The sequence below is a fragment of the Pipistrellus hanaki genome, assembly GCF_964339955.1.
Source record: "Pipistrellus hanaki genome assembly, chromosome: 1".
NCBI classification, from domain to species: Eukaryota; Metazoa; Chordata; class Mammalia; order Chiroptera; family Vespertilionidae; genus Pipistrellus; species Pipistrellus hanaki.
Window position 1 is genome coordinate 120,919,467 of NC_140503.1, and position 20,197 is coordinate 120,939,663.

A 20,197-nucleotide genomic window follows, 5' to 3' on the forward strand; every position below is an offset into this window, starting at 1 on the left:
ATGAGAAAGCCAAAAGAATAAAAATAATAGTAAGGATGAAAATGTGACTATTATAATATAACATTAAGACTTAACTGACTCAAGCATACAAACCTTACATCTCTCTAACATATCTTTACTCTCCTGACTGTTCAAAGAAGTTCTTTTAACCATTTGTTTAGGGTAGGTCTACTGAAGACAAATTCTTTTATTTTTCCTTTGTTTAGAAAAAGCCTGGGAAGAAGGGGTCTTGGGCCCTTGGGGCCTAATTTGTGTGGCCATCTAAGCTCTCTATTTGGCCTTTGCTGTTGGGGTGGGCAGTCAGACTGTATTTTCTATGGTGCTTGGCTGTTATAGAACAATTATTATTGAAATGATTTATTTCTGCTAGACTTCCCTCTCTTGGTCCTTTGGCTAAGATAGAGCAGTCTGTGGCTGTTGAAATTCCACATTGCCAGATTCTCATGTTCGTTTTGGAATATGTCATACAAAAGAAAATTTAGAAAACTCACAAGCTATGGTTCCTTGAGTCCTGAAATCTCTGATTAGTCTGCCTTCTCTCCACTTTTTAGAATCTTTTAAATAAAACCTTAATATGCAAATAGAGCAAATGGCAGAATGACTGATAACTATGACACACACTGACCACCAGAGGGCATATGCTTAACGCAGGAATTGCCCCCTGGTGGTCAGTGCAAGCGCTGCTCAGCCAGAAGTTGGGATTATGCCTGGTGAGTGCAGCAGTGGTGACAGGAGTCTGACTGCTGGCTTAGGCCTGGGAAGTGGGCCTGAGCCAGCAGTTGGACATTCTCTGAGGAGGGGTCCTGGACTGCAAGAGGGTGCAGGCTGGGCTGAGAGAAGCACCCCCACCCCCAGTGCACGAATGTCAAACACTGGGCCTCTAATATTTATATAAAACTGAATATAATGTACAGGAGTTTAAGAAAAATATGAAAATTAAGTCCACTCAGATATTCCCAGAGCAAAATGTAGTAAGCTAATAAATATGATATTGATGGAGGAATACAGATAAGACTGAAATGGGAACTCTAAAAACAGATTCACAATATGATAAAGAGAAAAACTGTTGGGAAGAGTTGTTGAACAACTGGTTTTAGATAAATAATTTCAAGAAAAGTTATATATTCACCTCAAACATATGAAACTAAAAATTCAAATGGCTATATAGTACTATATATATATATATATATATATATATATATATATATATATATATATATATATCTACAACTAGAAGTGGCTATACCATTTTACTGTTTCTTACCACTGTTCTTTACATGACCCAAAGGGAAAGAAGGGAATAAAGTATAAGACAAACACACTGAAAAAAACAGATAAGCGCCATCCTAGATAATAAAAGCACAGCAACCATAATGGCAGAACGACCAGAACAAGTCAACCAGTTACTATGAGGTGCATTGACCACCTCTTGGTCCCTTTCCCTAGCCAGAGGGCTCTGATAACTGATGGCAAATAGGGAACCAGGGTGGGTGGTGGGGGATGTGGGCAGCGCCAGGCCAAGGTCCCTACCCACTGGACACCACAACACAGAAGGGGATGGGCAGCAGGGGCTGGAGCTGGCGCGAGCGGGCAGGAATGGTCGCCCTCTTGGTCTCTCCCTCTGCTGTCAGGCTCCTATTGCTGGATGGCAAACGGGGAATGGGGATGGAGGCAGGGAATTGTGTGTAGGTATGGTCCCTAGGCCTATCCTGCAATCAAGGTAGGCCTAGGGACCATACCTACACACAATTTTGTGTGCCAGGCCTCTAATATAACATGAAAGTGTTAATATGCATAATAGATGGGAATTCAATTAAAATTGTATGAAAAGTTAAATTATAAGAGAATATTTTTCCAATTTTTACAATTTAAACATTTTGTATTAATGTGTATTTTTAATTATGGTTAGTGTGGTGTACTGCCTTGAGTTCTTGAATTTAGTATCCATATGATAAAAGAGTGGGTAGTGGCAAAGATGTGACTTTGAATTGAGATATCATTCTTTCTCAATTTAAAAAGTTAAAAACAGAATATTAAGTAAATAAATAAAGTACTGATGTGTGTGAAACAAACATTTGAGAATTTATATGTAACTACTTTTTTAAAAATTGCTGTTTTGTATTTCTGTAGTAATTTTATAGTTATTTACTTTTTAAAAAATATATATTTTATTGATTTTTTACAGAGAGGAAGGGAGAGAGATAGAGAGTTAGAAACATCCATGAGAGAGAGTCATCGACCAGCTGCCTCTTGCACGCCCCCTACTGCGAATGTGCCTGCAACCAAGGTACATGCCCTTGATAGGAATCAAACCTGGGACCCTTCAGTCCGCAGACTGATGCTCTACCACTGAGCCAAACCAGTTTCGGCTATAGTTATTTACTTTTATGATTCTCTCCTATTAGATTAATACCATCACATGGTAGACACTCCTTCCCCCCCCACCCCACCTTTTTGTTCCTGGTATGTAACATAGTATTTGGATCTATATGAACATCAAATGTTTGCTAAATAAATGAATGACTGGATGCATATAATAAATAAGTATGCATTGCACATTTGGATAAATGCTTTTGGTAATTATGGGGATAAGATTTTATATATTATATATAAAAGTGGAGAATAACAAGTAAATAAAATTATATTCTCCAATAACACATCAGTAGGTTAATCCATAGTTGGTTTTTAAAAGAATTTATCTTTGTCTTCTTTCACTAACACATAAAATGACAATTAATGTATTATTCAAATAGCTATAATAATAAAAGCATAATATGCTAATTAGACCAGACACCTTTTTGGACAACCTTCTGGAGGAAGCCAGGGCTGCGAGGGAGCCAGGCTCCTGGGTGCTGGCAGCCAGGGGAAGAAAGGCCTGCTCTTCCATGAATTTCATGCATCGGACCTTTAGTCTTTTTTATTAAAAAGCCAGTTGTAAGATTTAAGGAATGATTCTTCTTTTATTTATTAAAGTGATTACACAATCTTCTTTGATGATTTTTGTTGAAAATCTTTTGAGACATGGTTGATGAGTGGCTCTATTAACTTCAGAAGCAGGTTGAAAGGAAAAATTAGCAAAGTGAATTAAATTTGCAACTTAAGACTGACTTTATGAATATCCTTGCTTGTTATATAGCTATGTGTCAGACAGAACCCTTCTACTCTAATCTTTAACTTAACTAATCATTCCTTTGATTCCAAATCACTGAGATATCACCAAGAGGCAAAGACTAACCTTGAAAATGGCTTCTCTTCTTTAGCCATCAGAAAGATCCAAAGCTCCATTAAGTAGGTGTGGATTTTTCATCTTCATGCAGAAGTTATAAGAGTCTCTGGTTGTAAAGGTTTGTTGTTGTTTTGGAAAGTATGTTGAAAGATCTACCTTAGTTGCTTTGTGAAGTTAATTTTAGATGAAGTGATACGGAGTTCTACTTTCTCTTTGTAACTCAGCAGAGGAAGAGCCACTTTATTGATCTGTGTCTCCCTCAGCAGAACAGGAGTCAATAATATTTATTAACAGTAGATCCCTAAAACATGAAACTAAATGCATAACTCCTTTGGATATCTTTTTCAAACATTTCTCTTTATTCTTTATATGTTTCAGAGTTGTATGCTATAAATCTGTTGAAATATCTTCTTTTATTTCCTGAATGCCATTACATTAAATATTCTTTATTCTATTGTTTGGTTATAAATTTCAAAGCCAGTTTTTCTTGTGAATTCATCATAAGAACACAGCACTAGAGCCTGAGATAATTATTATTTGAGGCTAACCACAAACAAAATGTAATATATGTATGCATGTATATATTTATCTTTCTTGTTTTTATTATCATGATTTATTAAACATTTAATTCCCAGAGATAGTCTAAGCTCAAAATTATCAAAGAAAATTATAGACAAAGACTTGTCCTTGAGCTTAACTAGTTTATATTTTGTTTTACTGTAGGCATCATTTTTTATCATTAGGTTTATGTTATATGTCATGTCATGTTATATGTACTACATTGGGATTATTCAGATATCATAATATTATACTACTAGTAGTCCAATCTTAGACATTTAGAGGAGATATTTACATAAGTCTCTTAGAAATTAATTTTTTTATAAATAAAGAATTTGGTATAGAAATAGTTATAGTTAGTGCTCATATAATAATAATATCATAATAGAATTTTAAGTAATCAAAATAATAGAATAAGAGGGTTTTTGAAATCTGACAGAATTTAGGAATTATCACTTTTCACCCATACTCAAAATACTCCACAGTTCCTTTATCATATCCATCAGGGATAAGTGATTTTCCCCACATAGTCCTCCTTTCATTTCTTTTTTCCTTTCCTTTTCTAAGTTACTTCAGCTCTTTAAAGGAAAGTGCAGTCTAAATAATTAAAAATATGAATAGAAGTTTGAAGGAATTGCCAGAGCTATAAATCCCAGATTTCTATAAACTGTTCAGATTCCATAAGATATAAAAAAAAATTTTGTATACATGACAGGAGAGATGTATTGAATTGAGCAGGATATATTTTTAAAATATGTTTTTATTGATTCAGAAAGGAAGATCAAGGGAGAGAAAGATAGAAGCATCAATGATGAGAGAGAATCATTGATTGGCTGCCTCATGCATGCCCCACACTGGGGATCAAGGCTGAAACCCAAGCATGTAGCCCAACCAGAAAACAAACCATGAACTCCTGGTTCATTCGTTTATGCTCAACCATTGAACCATGCTGGCCAGATGGACATCTATAGATAGATAAATAGATAGATAGATAGATAGATAGATAGATAGATAGATAGATATAGATAAGTGACTATCACATCTGAAACAACCAAACGGAGAACTGAACAGGCTGTGTGGGGTGACCGGGCTGGCAGGTGGGTTAGTGAGGGATGACCAAACAACTGAGCAGCAGGCTGCACTGGAGCAAAAAGGCCCACAAGGGGGGGGGGGGGGGGGGGCGGGATTTAGCGGTGACCAGGCTGGCAGTTGGGGGCAGTGAGGGGCAACCAAATGACTGAGTAGCAGGCTGTGTGGGGCTACCAGGCCCCCAGGAGCTACTGGTGGGAGTGCAGTGAGGAGCAATCAGGCTGGTGGGAGAGGGGGGTAGTTGGGGGTGAGCAGGCGAGCAGGGGAGGCAGCTAAGGACAATCAGGCAGCAGGTATGTGAGCAGTTAGGAGCCAGTGGTCCTGGATTGTGAGAGGGATGTCTGACTTTTGGTTTAGGATCAAGCCTAAACTGGCAGTCAGACATCTTCAGAGGGGTCCCAGATTGAGGAGGGTGCAGGCAGGCTGAGGGAATGCCTCCCCGCCAACCCTGTGCAATAATTTTGTGCACCTGGCCTCTAGTCTCTAATAATAAAAGTATAATATGCTAGTTAGACCAGACATCCTTCCAGACAACCTTCTGGATGAAGCCAGGGCTTTGAGGGAAGCCTGGGTCCCAGGTGCCAGAGGGAAGCCAGTGCCAGCAGCTGGGGGAAGGAAGGCCTGCTCTTGCATGAATTAATTTCATGCATTGGGCCTCTAGTTTTTTAATAATGGCATCTCTGAAAATGCTAAAACAAAGTTATTGTGACTTCTGCTAGTATTGCTTTTAGGAAACACTGCAGTAGATTAATATGTCTGTTTTGATGATGTGCCCTATTTTCCCATGTATAAGATGCCCCCCACTTTTCCAACCCCAAATTAAGAAATAAATATTTCAAACATTTTGCTGGTTGTCCTCTAAAGGCCTTCTTCTTTTTTGGCATCTTAGGGGATTCTTTTTGTCTTCTCCACTGTCTGATCATACATTCAGTGGGAGGAGGTCCAACTTGTCTCCCTGCAGCTCGCTTTCCTTGCTCTTTTACATAGCTGATAACAATCAGTTTGAATTTTTCAGAGTAAGACAATCACTTACCACTACTTATCTTTTTATTTTTTGACATCTTTTTGGGCTCAGAATGTTCTCGTCCCTGTTGCATCTCTGCACTCTCCACCTCCACCTCCAATTACAGCAAGCATGTCAAACTCAAAGGCTAACACAGGCCAAATAAATGAGGCATGCTGCCTGTTGGCCATGAGTTTGACGTGCTTGAATTACAGCATCAGCTGACATCAGTAATAATAAGACTCATGATTGGTGAAGCCTGTTTGACAAGGCTTCTTCTTCAGCTGACTTCAATCTATAAGAATGCCCCTCAATTTTCAGTCTAATGAGTTTAGAAAAAATAATAACATTTTGTACACGGAAAAATACAGTAATATATATATCACTAGAGGCCTGGTAGGGTCCCTTGGCCTGGCTGGCAATCGAGACCGGCCAGGGGGGAGGGGCTGTGGGAGAATGGCCAGCTTTAGGAAGTGGCTGTGGGAGCAGAGTGACCACCAAGGGACAGCTCCTGCATTGAGTGTGGTGGGTCAGTGCACGTCATAGCAACCAGTCGACCAGTCATTCATTTGATCACTTAGGTTTTTATAGATAGATAGATAGATAGATAGATAGATAGATAATCAGAGTTTCAATGTTTTTAAATTGAGTTTTCACTGATGAAATGATTGGAGGGTATTTTTTATTCTTTTTCTCTTGTGTTTAATTATTTCTCTTATGTAAACTATTTTACTTTCAGACAGAGAAAGGACTATCAAAAGTATGGCAAGAAAGTAAGCAGACTTCTGGCGATCAGTGGCAAAAGGCTGTCATCCTGCTAGGAAAATTAAGAAATTTTGAAGTTATATTCCAAGGGATCAGAACAAGGGATCTAGGAGGAGGAGCTGCAATTGATGACATTGAATTTAAAAACTGCACGACTGGTAAGTCTCTGGAAAGCATTTCCATTTGGAAGCACACTTATAATCTAGCCCTTTTGTCTTATATTTCATATTTATAAAGTGTTCTTCTGCTATATGTTCTGTACATAAATAAAAATAAATTTATAATTTGATTTTATAATTATTGAACCTACACTTACATGTTAAGAGGTTGTATTTTCTTCACTTGTTAATTGCTTAAGTAATGTCTTTTTTCCTTTCACACATTTCCTTTCTAACATGCAGAAGTGTTCTCCTTTGAATTAATTATTTTCAATATAATTTAAAGTGTAGACCTAATACTTATATAAATATTTATCTACTTTAAATAATTTAAGATGAATCTTCTTGATTAGAAAACTAGTAGTTGGTGAACATATGAGAAATAAGTTCAACTAGGGTCAATTCAAGCAGGACTTCAGTTGAAGTCTATGCTTAAGGAATTTAAGAAGCCACTCTAGCAAGTGAACAGCAACTTGCAAAACTCTGCTATTTATCATGCTTCTAAATGTGAAGTCTAACTTTACATAGATTTTTCTTAGAAAAATACCTAGAAAATGTATAAAATAATTATAAATACACTTGCACATTTTCACAATTGGCATAGCTCTTTCTGAGGAATTATTCCATCTGCTTTCCAAAGTAGTGGTGTGAGATATGCACTGCTAATGAGAGATATGTCTCCTGTGATTTTCTACATGGTATAACTTAGAGGTAAGACCTGGGACTGAGAGCTAAACTTGAATGCTATTTAATTATACTGTTGCTTTCATATTAAAATATGACTTCACTGAGGCAGTTAAAAAATATGACTTTAGCTTTTGGTGATGTTGAGCCATCTGCTCTTTTTATGACCAGGGCTGCTTCAAAGGATTCTGCTTAGAAGTCAGTTCTATAGTTCTATTTCCCCCATTACGTTTCTTGGAACACGTTACAGAAAGTCAGAATCCATGCCCAGATGATATGGAGCACAGAGCTCCCTGTATCTGTGTCAAATAGGAGACAGGGTTGCCTGGCTTAGAGGAGTTTGGGAGAGGATGCTGGATGACAGAAAGGAATTATAATCATGCAAAGGTATCTTAGAGGTCACAATGTGCTGCTTCAGCTCCTCCTTAGTAACTTTCCTAGAAATATGGTAAATTTCTATTACAGTTGTCACTCAAGCTATATGTGTTTCTAGCAACTTAAACATTTTTTTCAAAGCATTTTTGGAAAATTTTAGAAAAAAAGAAGCTTTATTAAACAAGAGAGATGTCTTTCTTCTCAAGGGAAGCAGAATGATTCCTAGGTAGTTTGATTCAGGACAAAGGAAAACGGAAAATTATTCGAACTTTGCCAGGTTTCATTTAGAAGTTTACACTGTTTCCTCCTGTATTTATCTTGAAGTCCTGTGAAAATTTACATGATTATAGTTAACTAGAGGCTTGTTGCTGGAAAATTCCTGCAAGAATAGGGCTTCCTGCTATGGTCTCCACTTACCCGACTTCTTCCCTCCCTTCTCCACCACCCCTCTTGCTTGCTTGCTTGCTTCTCTGCAGCTTCACTCCCTTCTGCAGCACTTGGCTTCCTTCTATGCTGTCTTCAGTCTTCACTCACTCTGCGCCTGGATATGCAAATTAACCGCCATATTGGTTGGATTAATTTGTATACTATCAATAGTTCCTGATTGGCTCATGGGTGTGGCTTGTGGGTATAGCAGAGGTATGGTCAATTTGCAAGTTTCTCTTTTATTAGATAGGATTTTGTTCAGTTCAATCCAATGCTTAATTTACTGAGTAATTTTATATATATTATTGATTTTTTACAGAGAGGAAGGTAGAGAGATAGAGAGCTAGAAACGTCGATGAGAGAGAAACATCGACCAGCTGCCTCTTGCACACCCCCTACCGGGGATGTGCCTGCAACCAAGGTACATGCCCTTGACCAGAATCGAACCTGGGACCTTTCAGTATGCAGACTGATGCTCTACCACTGAGCCAAACAGGCTTCGGCTCTTTTTTTTTTTTTTTTTTTAAATATATTTTATTGATTTTTTACAGAGAGGAAGGGAGAGAGATAGACAGCTAGAAACGTCGATGAGAGAGAAACATCGACCAGCTGCCTCTTGCACACTCCCTACCGGGGATGTGCCCGCAACCAAGGTACATGCCCATGACTGGTATCGAACCCAGGATCTTTCAGTCCGCAGACCGATGCTCTACCACTAAGTCAAACAGGTTTCGGCCTGAGTAATTCTTTAATATGTATTTAGTGACAAACTACTATAGTTCTTTCTATGTCATAAATGATAAAGGCAAATTGTGGTCACTTGTATGTGAATGTAGTCAATTGTATATTAAATATATTTTAGGAAAAATTAATTGTCTTTAATAGACCAGCTTCATACAAATAATGAGGTTTTTCAAATTATATATGAATCAAAATAGAAAGGAAAAAAAGCATTATGTAAAAGTTTACCAAACTAAGCATGGAACTAAAAAACCATGATCTATATTAGTTTGTTTTTAATAATTAATCATCACACATATAATTATTTATTTTTAAATTTTAATTTAATATTATTTTGTCATCAAATGTATCTCCTCTATGTCCACTTCATATAGCAATAAACTGTCAGTGCTATGAAGTATGGATAATGAGAAAAAGTTTAGAATATGTTACCCTAAGTTGTGCTTTACTATTACAATTTAGAAGAAGAGAATAATAGTTGATAAAACACCCTAAAATCAGAGAAGCACTATAGAATGGTGATTAAGAACAAGGAGTCTTGAATCAAACTCTCCGAGTGTGGGATCTAGTTCTTCTACTGTCTAACTTGGGTGTGTTTGAGCATGTGTTTTTTCACTTTGCTTTAGTTTTGTTAACAATGAAATGGGGATAGTAGTCATGATACTTCCATCATAGATTGCTTTGAGTATGAAATCTGATAATATAAATGAAGCACTTAGAATAGTCTTGCATTTAGTAAAATTTATATACTTTTCTAGAGGCCCGATGCATGGATGGGGTCTGGCCAACCTGCCACTATCAGGGCCACTGGTGGTTGGCCAGCCAGCCCCACCCAGTGGTCAAACTCCCAGCCAAACTCCCAGTAAATTGAACAATTTGCATATTAGCCTTGTATTATATAGGATTGCTGTAATAATCATCATTATTATTTATTATGCCATGTTTTCAAATAGTGCTCTATTCCCTGTATTAGCAAATCAACTTATATCATATGTAAATAATTTGTCATGAAAATATTTCATCAATAAATCATTGCTGTTTCCCATTTGAAATGAAAGTTAAAATGGCAATGTTAATTTCTCTGTCACTTCCTGCCAATCACAAACGACTGCTATTATATGATAACATTTATATGTAATGTACAGAATAGCAGATTTATAGAGATATAAAGTAGATTAGTGGTTACTTAGGGCTGAAAAAGTATGGATTTAAAGAATGACTGTTATTGAGTATGGGTTTCTTTAAGGGTTGAAAAAATGTTCTAATTTTTTATGGTGATTCGTACACAACTTCATAAATGTACTAAAACCATTACATTTTAAATTTCATATGGATTAACTTAGTGGAATATAAATTGTACGTTATAAATTAATAAAGCTCTTAAAAATAAAAAAAAAAGAAATGAGGGATAATTCTGGAGAGATGGTAGTAGTGGTGTTAGAATAGCTTTTGGATTTTTCAAAGTCCTCATATCAAAACACTCAGAGTACCTAGTAAGCAAAGTCAATAAGCATTGAAACGTACAAAACCTACAAGCTACAGGAGACAAACTGGCAACAGCCTCAAGACCTGCGTGTTATTTATGTCTACAAAAGAGAAAGCAGAAGAATCACAATAGAGCCAACAGGCAGATATTCACTAGAAAATCAGTCAGACAGTTTGAAAATGGCAGCTAAAATTGGGAGGGATTTTACCACTTTGAGAATGAGTGGGCCCAAGTGTTCTATGGGAGTTGGTGGGACTGGAGCAATCCAGCTACAGTGAACTCTCAAAATGGATTCACCAAGATACCTCTTCAGTACAGCAGCCCGTGTTCAAAACCAATACAAATAAAAACAAAAACAAAACAAAAAGAAAAAAACAATGAAAAACCAAATCAAGCACCACTGGGAGTGGATTCAAAATTGAGTAGACCAGAGATAAATGAAAGAGAACACTGCATCCAAGTGATGGAGGAGAAATAAATCAGGAAATCTCAAATGCATGTCATCATATTTGTATACATTATTTAAGTTCTATAGACTTTGATACTAATCACCTAACATTTCTCATATCATTTTAGAGTTTCAGTTTCCTTGTTTGCAAAATGATAGGATCATAATAGACCATCTCTGAGATTTTCATAGAATTGACAACTCTAGAACCCAGCATATTTTTCTTACTGAAAAATATATCATTTGACACAACGAGAATTTAATTTATTATTATTTTTTAGTTTTTAAATACATTTATTGGGGTGACATCCTATATAATAAAACCTTAATATGCAAATCAACCAAATGCAGAAGGACCAGCCAGCAGAATGACTGGTCACTATGATGCACACTGACCACCAGGGGGCAGACTGGCAATGGTAATTGCCAAGGGGCAGCACCAAGCCACCAGCAAGGTGAATGCCAGTGGCAGCCCCCCAATCGCCCCACCCACCAGTTGCCCCACAGATGTCTCTGATCATTGGCCAGGCCTAGGGACCTTACCCTATATATTGGGAAGAGTCTCTTAGATTTAAAAATTAAAACCTGGCAAAGCTACTCTAAGACTGAAAAAACAGGATCTTGCAGGAATGACATACATGGACTCTGGCTTGCATATTTTGTGGTCAGCCCTAATTCTGACACTTATAACTGTGTGACAAAACCAATTACTTCTCTCTGCTTCAGTTATTCCACCGATAAGATGGGGGAAATGGTACTACTGCCTCAGAGGAATCATGTTATGCATTAGTTTTTAGAATCAGGGCAAAAAAAAAAAAATGTAACTGCCAATACAACAACAAGATGCCTTACACCTGCATGAAAAGTATGTCATTGGTACATGCATGTCCCAGATTGTGAGAGGGATGTCTGACTGCTGGTTTAGGCCCAGTACCTCCCCAGGGTCTCAGATTGCGAGATTGCACAGACTGGGCTGGGGGACTCCTCACACCTGCACCTCCTGGGCATGAATTTCAGGCTCCGGCCTCGAGTTGGTTAATAACGTTATACAGGTTTCAATTCTATGATTACATTATCTGTATATTCATGGTGTGCTTACCACCAAAGTCAAATCTTATTGTCACTCTTAATTTGGCCCCCAATAGGCTTTACAACCCTCCCTTTCCTCTGATAACCATCATATTGTTGTCTGTGTCTATGAATTTTTGCTTGTTTAGTTTTCTTGTTTGCTCGTTTGTTACTTTCAGTTTTAGATCCCACATATGAGTGAAAGTGTATACATGATTCTTGACTATTTCTGTCTGACTTGTTCCATGAGAGCAAAGTTTAAAATTGATTAAGAATAAAAGTGGAAGAAGATAAAGATATATATATCTCCTTTATCTACTTTACCTGCAAATAAAAAAACTGTTTGAGCTTCATATTTATTTTTTACTTTCCATAAAAAAAACTTACAATTGAATTTAAAATATAATATTTAGTACATGGCTAAAATAAGAGAGATATAGTCTTCTTATTTCTTTGCATTCTGGTACTATCTTCAATTTACTATCAAATTTATTATACTTTTTTCAAAAAGAAAAATGAGACCAAAGAATAGATATATTCTTTTGTCTGCCCACAGAAACATTAAAAAGCATATCTCCATTTTGGACAAGTTAACAAGGGAGCAAGTAATTTAGTTATAAAAAAAAATAAGTGAAAGATTATGAAATTGGTAAATCTTTTTTAAAAATTCAAACTGATTTTAAAATAGCTTGCACAAAAATCATAATTTGCAACTACCATTCTATAGAGCAGAGAAATAGGAGGATAATTTATATGAAAAGAAAAGGAATATTCCATCATTGTAATTATAAATGTGATACTTTTAAATTTAATGCTTAATCAATTTTCAATCAGAACATTATTTATTAAGTATAGTAATTTACCTGATTCTCATTGCATTTACTATTAATACTAAATAGCATTTCTGTTGGTTCTGGCACAAGACCACTGTGCAAGTCCTAGCTTACCCATTTGCTGCCTGCTCTGTGGTTTTGGGCATAACCTTCCTTTGTCTCATTTTCTCAGCTAGGAAATTGAACTGACAATGCTTCCATCCAATAGAGTTCTTACAAGGATTAAATCATTAACTTTACATAAAGTGCTTTGAAGAATGCATGAGATATAACAAGCACTAAAAATCTGTTGGCTAAAACTAAAAATGCGCAACAAAAGCAAAAGACTTGACATTGTTTTAGCACAATACTTTTTACGTCCATGTTTAAGATCAGGTTCTGTTCTACTGAGAGGTTCAGCAAGCAATTAATGATTGCATAGGTGGAGGGACGCTCTGTACCATGCACTATGCCCAACTCCTCAGAGCAGTGGCGAAATGCATGTTGTTCACAGTGTTTGTTTTATTTATTTTTCTATTTCACCTTTTTAAGATCCTTTCTTGACTCCTGGCATTTCTTCTTCTTCCCCATGTGCTCCCCCACCATCCCAACCATCTTATATTTCCAGGATTGGTCTGTGAACTGTCTCCAAGACACTGGTTAACCTGGTGACTCATGTGGGAGCCAATAATGATATAAGATGTTGCCTTTTCTACTGAAAAACCTAGGAAATTCAATTGAATGATGACCAGTTTTCAGTTCAGTGAAAAAGAAATAATTTAGGGAATAAGAAAATGCTTCCAGAAGTCAATAAAATCTTCTAAGTAAACAATAGCTACTCAGTCCCTCTCTAAATTCATACAGATCAAAACACATCATGCTCCCCAAATAATCATAAATGTGAAAGGAAGGAAATAACTTGGGAATAAAATAAGAGAAGCCAGTGCCATAATTTTAGATGTCTAGTACATTGTCTTTACACATAGCCTGAAAAGACATAATTTTTATTATAACTACTTTCACACCTTTCATCTTTTCCCCTTAAAACTGTATGTATGACTCCTAAGTGTCCTTTAAACAGTAATTCATCGGGAGTGAAAAATAGTGGCTTGATGATAATGATTTCAGGGCAGCCTCACTCTGGATTTGAATTGAGCTTTGGAGACCACAAAAGTGATTGCTGTATATATAGCTCATGAATGCATAAATCTATAAACAGAACCATGTAGAGTTTGATTTCAAAACTTACCTTCTTCACTTAGTTTGATGAAAAGCTATAGTTCTGCTCAACATATGTGTTCCAGATGTTGCATTTAGTTCTTTCACAATTTTCTTTAAAAAATAATTGTCAGAAAGGGGGGGGGGAAGATGGTAGGTAGCATTGTATAATGTAAGGATTCACATATGATGGAAAATAGGAAAATGGATGGATAGATAGATGGATAAAGGGTTAGATAGTGGGAAATGAATTCGTAGAAAGAATTTATTCAAATTTTGATGTATGTGTAAAAATTCCAAACAGGGCAAGTTTCTGCCTTCATTAGTTTACGTTCTGGTGGTGGATACAGACAATAGGCAATATTGTCTCACATAGTGATAGGCCTTATGAACAAACTAGGGTGAACGTGATGGAGAATGATTAACCTGGTGAGTCAGAAACTGCCCTTTTGAAGATTACAGTTAAGCAAAGGCTTCAATGAAATAAAAGGCAACCATGCAAACACCTTGGGGAAGAGCACCCTGGCCTCAGAACTACTGAGGCAGGTTGTCTGGGAGGGGAGCACCTTGATGAGTCAGAAGAAAACAAAGGGAGGAGAGAACAGAGGCCATATTGTGCAGAGCTTAGTCATTAGAAATGGGTTGCTTTCAAAATAGTTAAGGAACTCGTACAACTTAACAAAAGGAAGACAAACAATCCAATTAAAAAATGGGCAAAGGACCTAAATTGACACTTCTCCAAAGAGGACATATAGAAGGCCAAAAGACATGTAAAAAAAATGCTCAAAGTCACTGATCATCACAGAGGTGCAAATTAAAACAATAATGAGGTATCACCTCACACCTGTCAGAATGGCTACCATCAATAAATCAACAAGTGCTGGCAAGGATGTGGAGAAAAGGGAACCCTAGTTCACTGCTGGTGGGAATGCAGACTGATGCAGTCACTATGGAAAATAGTATGAAGTTTCTTCAAAACATTAAATATGGAACTGCCATTTGACCCAGTAATTCCACTTCCAGGAATATATCCTAAGAATCCTAAAACACTAATCAGAAAAAAATATATGCACCCCTATGTTCATAGCAGTGCAATTTAAAATAGGTAAGATCTAGAAACAGCCCAAGTGCCCATTAGTAAATGAGTGAATAAAAAAGCTGTGGTACAGCCTGTCCAATGTGGCTCAGTGGTTGAGCATTGGCCTATGAACTAGATACAGGGGTCTTCAAACTACGGCCCGCGGGCCACATGCAGCCCCCAGGGGAGTCTGATCCTGCCTGCCAGGTTTTTTGGGCAGTGAGCGCAGCCAAGGTGTTACAGTAGGGATTAGTAGTTCATATAGTCCGGCCCTCCAGCTCTCTGAGGGACCGTGATCTGGCCCCCACTTTAAAAAGTTTGAGGACCCCTGAACTAGAAGGTCATGATGGTTTAATTTCCAGTCAAGACACATGCCTGGGTTTCAGGCTTGATCCCCAATGGAGGGCATGTAGGAGGCAACCAATCCATCTTTCTCTCTCATTAATGTTTCTGTCTCTCTATCCCTATCCCTTCCTCTGTCTAAAATCAATAAAAACATATTTTTTAAAAAGCTGTAGTACATTTACACCATGGAATACTATGCAACTATAAAAAAAAGGATGGCTCACCCTTTGAAACAGGATGAAGGAACCTGGAGAGTATTATGCTCTCAAAATAAGCCAGTCAAAGAAAGACAAGTATCACATGTTCTCACTCATATGTGGAATCTAAAAAAATATACTGATATATGTATCATTATCACAGCACTATTTAATTAATCCTTAGTTCAACTCTGAAAAATTGAGATATGAAGAGGTTACACTGAATAATAACAGCAGGTTGATTTCCTTACTGATATTAATTGGCACTGAAACTTTTAGCCATATCCTATTTAATAAAGAGCTAAAATGCAAATGATTATCATGCCATCATGCCATAAAGGCTCAGACACTCAACACTGGGGAGAGAGGAATGGGGACCAGCCAGGCTGTGGCCTTGGAGAGGGACAAGCTGCCCGCCTTGTGGTCCTGGGCACCTACGGCTGCAGCTCAAGTGAAGCTGCCAGCCCATGATCCCCTGTGGCTGTGGCCAACCTGGGCAAAGATGGCCTCAGTCCTGGGTGCCTGTGGCCAGCCAGAGGAAGGGAATCCTGGGTCCTAGGTGTGAGGTGAGGTAGAGGCAGTTAGGGGCGATTAGGCCAGCAGGGGAGCAGTTAGTGGTGATCAGGCAGGCAGGCAGGTGAGCAGTTAGGAGTCAGTGGTCCTGGATTATAAGAGAAAGTCGAACATCTCCTGAGGGTTCCCGAATTAGAGAGGGTGCAGGCCGGGCTAAGGGCACCCCCTATGCACAAATTTTGTGCACCGGGCCTCTAGTTTAGTCATAATAGCACAGAACACACTATCATGAATAGCGTTGGGTTAAAAGCAGTCACACAGTACCTGCCATATTTATTTTGTCAATAATTCAAATGCTCTTGAAAACAACAGACATATTACTAACAGTGGAGTGTTTTAGCGACACTAATTGAAATATTTTAAAACATTGTAAATCTTGTTTTTTTTTTTTTAAAAAAAAAAATGTTCAAAAATCCTCATTTTTAAGACTTATTTTATTTTGGATCCAGAAATTTTTTCAGTAAGAGAAGGAGAAAAAAGAAACTAAGCCTTATATACAAATATTGTAGAACTTGAGCCCAATCCATGTCACAGTAGTTTCACTATCAGATTATAAATGACTATTTTTATTTAGGTTTTCTTCTGAAATGCATCTTCCATACCTAAAGCTAAAGTATTCTGCCAAGGATTGTCAAAATTTGTTAAATGGAATCTTTATTTAGAGCCAATTCATATATTTAAATTAATACTACAAAATAAACTTTATTTATTGGCTGGGTGAATACCAAATGGTTTCTCAAATAAAAAAATAGACTTATTTGACATAACTGCCTTACATTTCTGCAAATGTGTTTTATTGCTTAACAAAAGATGTTGTGTTTTAAAAATACCCCGTCTGGGTGATAGTTTTATTGATTTATTTGCAGTGACATTGGATAATAAGATCATATAAGATCTCTTTCTCTCTCTCTCTTCCTCCCTCCCTCTAAAAATAAATGAAAAAAAAACTATCCTTGGGTGAGGATTTAAAAAATAATAATGATAGTAAAAATAAAATAAATGTTTTTGAAATTTGGAAGTTACTTTATGGTCATATAATCCAGTTGATCCTAACTAACACACCATGTAATTTCCTATATTACATGGAGGAACATTATTTATAATTAAGGCTACTATAGAACTCATTCTGCAAATATATAGAGAATGTTGTATTTGACATTGAGTTACCTAGCATTGTAGTACAGGAAGCAAATACATTTGTTTTCTTTAAAGACATTGTATGAGGGTTGTGGTTGCTTAATTAATGGCCTCCAAAAATCACAACAAATGTATCAATTCTTTTCAGGTGTTTTTGCAAACTAATGCAACGAGAGAGAAGTATGCTTGCCTTTCAGATTCTAATATGCTAAATAAATTAAGAAAAAGCTTTTTAGCATCCCTGGCTCCAGCCTTGTGGGGAAAGAAGTCGGGGAAATAAAGTTGGCACCAAACAAAATTCAGAACCAAAAGTTGGATATAATTCTTGTGGCATCAACCTCTCCTCACAGCAATTGCCAGCTATTGCCCTCACTTTGCTTTATTGATTGAATTGATTTGAGACAGACCTCAGGCAAGAAGCCTCATTGCAATTGTCAACCAATAACTACATTCTACATTAAGACTTTGAGCCAAATTATTTGCTTACTTTTAATCAGGGACTAGAATCTTAATCCTCTCCCATGCTCATATTTTAAATAATGGGACTATGTAATTTAATTTCTTATTATATCTTTAACCAGCTATTTTAAATTAAAAAGTCAAAGCTATGAATCTATGTAATTACTTTAACACTGCATTTAAGCCAACCATTTAAAACACACCTAGGAAATATCAAAGATGACTTTATCTTTCAATATAATTTATAAAATTTGCATTTCTGTCAAAATGCTCTACATTTAAAGTTTTGATTATATCATAATATACTGCATATTATAATTAATATGTTTATATGTAAGTATAATCAAATTAATGTTATACAATGATTTAGTTCTATTCATAATATTAAATAAAAATAATCACTTTGTAATACATTTTAGAAAGTCTTAAATAGCCTTGAAATATCCCTGATGAAGGCTACTATAATTCTGAATGTTAGCATTATCTTCAGTTTATATGATTTCTAATTATAGCTTGTCTCAATTACACTGAACATTTTCACACTTAATATCTGGGTCAATAGGATCATTGCTTTGAGAATTTGTGACAATATGGCATCTCAATTTGTACTGAACTATATTTTACTTTTTTTATTCAAAGTTAATATTAATATTTATCAATAAGAAATGGAAACTTTACATTTCTGACACATCTTTTTTTATTATATGGTTGAAAGATATGTTTATCAGTCCTGAAATAAATATTAAGACATATAAGCTACAGGTGTACTTAAAATTAGTAGATGTGGAACTCGAGAAATTTATATCCTGTTGGATCAAACATAAAGAAATATTTTTCAATAAAATATATATGCATAAATACTAAGCAGGGCCAGAAACCAATTTTCCTGTCCACTGAATGTAATGGAACATGCACACACACTCATACACAAAGAGGTATACAGTATATGAATTTCTGAAAAGCAGTTTTTTGAATAATCCACAATAAAAAACTGATGGGAAAATAGGGTTTGGGCAAGCCACAATGAGCAGAGGTCACTAAATTATAGAGCTCTGATATATATATATATATATATATATATATATATATATATATATATATATATTTGCAACCATAATATAAATACTGACAGTTTAAAACATTATATGATTCTAATACATAAAGAAACTTTTCAGTAAAATAGAATTTTACCTAGAAAGGGAAGGGGTTGGGTGGAAGGCAAGGAATCTTAATGGAAGGGAGGTATAAAAAAAATTTAAGAGCTGTTGAATTATGGAGACTAAGGAAAAATGACTGAAGTTTGGAAAAACCATAGGACAGATAGTGCTTCTGTAAGGGAGTCTGTGCAGAAACAGCCATGACCAGGGTGAGACAGCCTGAGCAGCCACGTGTCTGCCCTGGCTGTCTGGGCTCAGCGGTTTCCTGTTTTCCCTCTGTGCCTCTGTAACACCAGTCGTTATTGTAGAGGGGAAAATCATATAGGAATCAGCACAACTTCAGTGTTGTATTGACCTAATTCCTTTATCAATCAGTTGCATACAAACTTCGTTTTTATGAAAACATGCATTGGATACATGATAAGACAGTGGAAGGAAACTAATATATATTGAGCACCTAGTGGGTGACAAAATCAAACTAGACCCAGCACACACATTATTCATTTTAAGGAGAGGATGATTTTTAATTCAGAATAGGCTCTCAAAGGATATGAGGAAAATAGAAGCACATAAATTGTCTGGAAATTTACCTCTGAGGAGTTGGGAAATACAGCTTTAAATGGTTGATTAAAAGTTCATGAAGGAGCTCAGCAAAAAAACAACAACACACACAAATAAAACAACAACAACAAATAAACAAAAAACCCATAGTTTGAATTTACTTCAAGTACTTTACTTTTTGTTTTTTTAATTTTTATACATTCTCATGATAATTTATAGGAAATATCTAGGTTAATTAGGTCTAGTTTAATTGACAATAGCATCAAATTTAAAGGGAGTTTAATTATAGAGATGAGGTGTTGGGTCCAAGTGCCTCTGCCAGGGCCTTGACCGCTTTGAATGCTGGGAATTGGAAAAAGACACTGCAGTGTAGGAAAATGGGCCATCCTTCATTCCACACAGAGCAGCCATTGCAAATACAGCAGCCCCCAAGCAGCCCACCAGCTGATCAGGAACACATTTTATACTAACTCAGACAAGCCTGAGGCTTCTTGCCAAATCATGACATCAGTTTTACGTAAGATAAAGGTGCACCTGCGCAGTGCGTACAGTAACACTGCTGTGTCATTGCCTTCGCACATCTGTATGGCACATGGCTCTAGAGCAGCGGTCCACAGGTGGAGAACTGCTAGC

The 20,197-nt window shown here is 36.6% G+C and overlaps 1 protein-coding gene across 1 annotated transcript in view; it reads left to right on the forward strand.

Annotated features, from left to right (window-relative positions):
• Nucleotides 1–20,197, forward strand: part of MALRD1 (MAM and LDL receptor class A domain containing 1) — a gene marked incomplete at its 5' end in the record, with an annotated part of 553,418 nt that overhangs the window by 328,449 nt on the left and 204,772 nt on the right. The window contains one exon of the mRNA XM_084867858.1: nucleotides 6,616–6,799. Coding sequence (XP_084723984.1) covers nucleotides 6,616–6,799 — 184 coding nt within the window. The remainder of the gene's footprint in view (nucleotides 1–6,615; nucleotides 6,800–20,197) is intronic.